The sequence below is a fragment of the Fonticula alba genome (assembly GCF_000388065.1).
Source record: "Fonticula alba strain ATCC 38817 unplaced genomic scaffold supercont2.2, whole genome shotgun sequence".
In the NCBI taxonomy this organism is placed as follows: Eukaryota; order Rotosphaerida; family Fonticulaceae; genus Fonticula; species Fonticula alba.
Genome location: NW_009242972.1, coordinates 3,844,184 through 3,846,799, shown reverse-complemented (window position 1 = coordinate 3,846,799; position 2,616 = coordinate 3,844,184). Strand labels below are relative to the sequence as shown.

At 66.8% G+C, this 2,616-nt stretch overlaps 1 protein-coding gene across 1 annotated transcript; it reads right to left on the bottom strand.

Moving 5' to 3' along the window:
- Positions 1-165: 165 nt before the first annotated feature.
- On the bottom strand, positions 166-2,224 carry H696_01795 (hypothetical protein). Its single transcript, XM_009495703.1, has 4 exons — positions 1,389-2,224; positions 925-1,236; positions 616-732; positions 166-491 (listed from the first exon to the last, which is right to left on the bottom strand). The coding sequence occupies exons 1-4, from the start codon at positions 2,148-2,150 to the stop codon at positions 267-269; spliced, it is 1,416 nt and encodes a 471-aa protein (XP_009493978.1). The 5' UTR covers positions 2,151-2,224; the 3' UTR covers positions 166-266.
- Positions 2,225-2,616: the final 392 nt, after the last annotated feature.

Genomic DNA, 2,616 nt, shown 5'->3' with positions numbered 1-2,616 from the left:
CGCCCGATGATGCAGCCACACCGGCCCACCGACACCCCTGGACCTTTTGCTGTTGCTAGCTCCCCCCTCCCCGCCCCCGCCCCCGCTCCCCCGCCCCCGCTCCCCCGCCCCCGCTCCCCCGCCGGACAGGACCGCCCCAGGACAGCGAGATCGCATCTGCCAGGTTGAGGGGAACAATCGCCAGCAGAGAACTGCCGACGGAAGAGTCTATTTTCCGGCACCGGCAGGGGGGTGCGCTGTTCGCCCGCACGCGCGTTCTCCCCCCTCTAGGCCCGCCACCAAGCCGGCATACGCCACCCGCGGGCGGCCGCCAGGAGAGATGCCCCGAGCTTGCCCTCACGCTGGAGGCGCCGACCAAGGTGGATGAGCGATGCACGCTCACTGCGGAGGAAGGGCACTCGCAGGACATACCGCCGGAACCAGGGATTATTGAGCAGGACCTGCTGACTGAGGCTGAACACGCCGCTTGAGAGCCAGTAAAAGTAGAGGGCCTGCTCTCGCCACCGCCATCGGGGGGTAAGTGTCTGGCGCAAAGCAAAGAGAGGAACATGGGCCGAGATGGGGATGCAGACAGGTGGAGAGCGCCAAATTCGGTGAGAGGACACGCGAACGCACCGCCGGGAGGGTATCGCCCAGGGCGAAGATCACACAAGCTCCGGAAACACTCAGAGCATTGACATACCGCATCTGCACGGACAGCTCCACGCCGGCCGGCTTGCGCAGGTACGTGTACTACATGGATCGGCCCATGGTGGGCAAGGACACCGTGCCGGGAGAAAGCAGATGCAGCGGGGCAGCGAAGGTAAGAGACACAGCGAAGGGGACACAGCGAAGGGGACACAGCGAAGGGGACACAGCGAAGGGGACACAGCGAAGGGGACACAGCAAAGGGGGGCAAGAGGAGAAGCCGGCCAGACGACGCACCAGCGAATTCAGCAGCAGCACCGACCCGGTGGCCAGCGGCAGCAATCCCGAGGGATCGGCCACTGTCAGATCCAGGAAGGGACCAAAGCCACCCTCCGTGAAGCCAGGCAGCGGCGCCGGGCGGAAAGCCGGGTCCGGCGTCCCGGCCGCCGCATTCAGCAGCCACGACCCCCCGGAGAAGGCGGACATGTGCCGCAGTGCCAGTGACACACTCAGCCACAGGGGGATCTGCATGACAGCCATCATGACCGGTGGCGAGGCATAGTGCGACAGGCCGGCCCCTTTGAGTTCGGCGCCTCGCTGCTTGCGCATCTACGGGACGTTGGGTTTTCCCGCCACCCCCGACCGCCATCACCGCCAGCCGAGGGGGTTAAATCGTCTGCCATGGACAGCGGGAAGCATGGCAGGGGCCGATCGAGAGAGAGAAAAAAAAAGAAGGAAGCCCCCAGACCAGAGCAACGCACCCTCTTCTCCAGTTGCCGGACGAGCTTCTTTCGCGCGGCCGGGGCCAGCTCGATACCATGCGCCGCCGGGACGACATCCTCGTAGACAATGTTGATGTTGCCGGCTTGCAGCACTTCCTTCGGGCTTGGAGGCGGGCCTGGGGCATCACGACGCCGCTCGTATGCCGTGACAACGTCGCGCATCATTTCCGTCGAAAAGCGTGCCTGCCAGGCATCCAGCGTGGGCTTCAGGCGCTCGATGGCGTGGGATCGCCGCAGACTCCACATGGTGGCCGGCACACTGATGGCCGATCGCGCCACCAGCGTCAGCGTCAGGATGGTCAGCCACCAGGGAACCGGCGGCAAGCCAGCTCCAGATGGCAGATCGTGCAGCAGCCGGAGTGCCCGCTCGGCCACCCAAACGAACCCCATCACCGGATCTTGGTAGGAGGATGCCAGCGGAAGCAGCTCCCCGGCAAGTGCCCCACCTGCCCCCGGCATCGGAGCCGAAGAGGCCATCAACGAGGCCATCATGTCAGCCATTTGGTCGGCCATCGGGTCGGCTGCCGGAGTGGAGGCCAGCTCAGCCTCCGGCGCCTGTGTCGTGGCTGGGCCATCCCCGGCACTGGTGATGGCACCCGACGCAAGGGCCACTCCGGCCGGGGCCTTGGCGCGGGGAGGCCCTCTACACCGCTGGAGGAGCTGATGCATGGCAGCCGCGGTTGCCGGCTGTGTGCCTGATCGCCGGGCCAGTGGGCCAGCCCACCGCAGGAGAGAGTGCATGTCGCCGAGGCACGAGGAGCCAGTCGAGGTGGATGGATGTGTGTGTGTGTGGGTGGGGGAGGGGGAGGGGGGGGAAGGGGGGGAGGGCAGTGGAGGGGAAAGGGAGGTGGCGCAAGGGGGCGGGCAGAAGAGGAAGTGTGTCTGGGCGGATGGAGTGCGTCGGAAGGCGCCGCCGGGGCCCTTTTCCCACCCGTCCGCACGCCAGAGCAGATCCCACCTCAGCCGGACCTCCGGCGCAGGAACGCCCCCCTCTCCCCCGTGCTCGGGGAAGAAGGGACGACGGAACACGAGGCAGATACGAGTGCCAACGCCGCCAGCGATCGGATCCCAACTGACCGCCCGCCATCCCTGGAACCCTGTTTACTTGGTCCAGTTGGGGGGGACCTGCCCGGTTGGCTTTTTCACCGGATATAGCGCTCGGGCGCCTCCAACCTGGGCGTCGGTCAATCCGCCTCCCCCCCCCCCC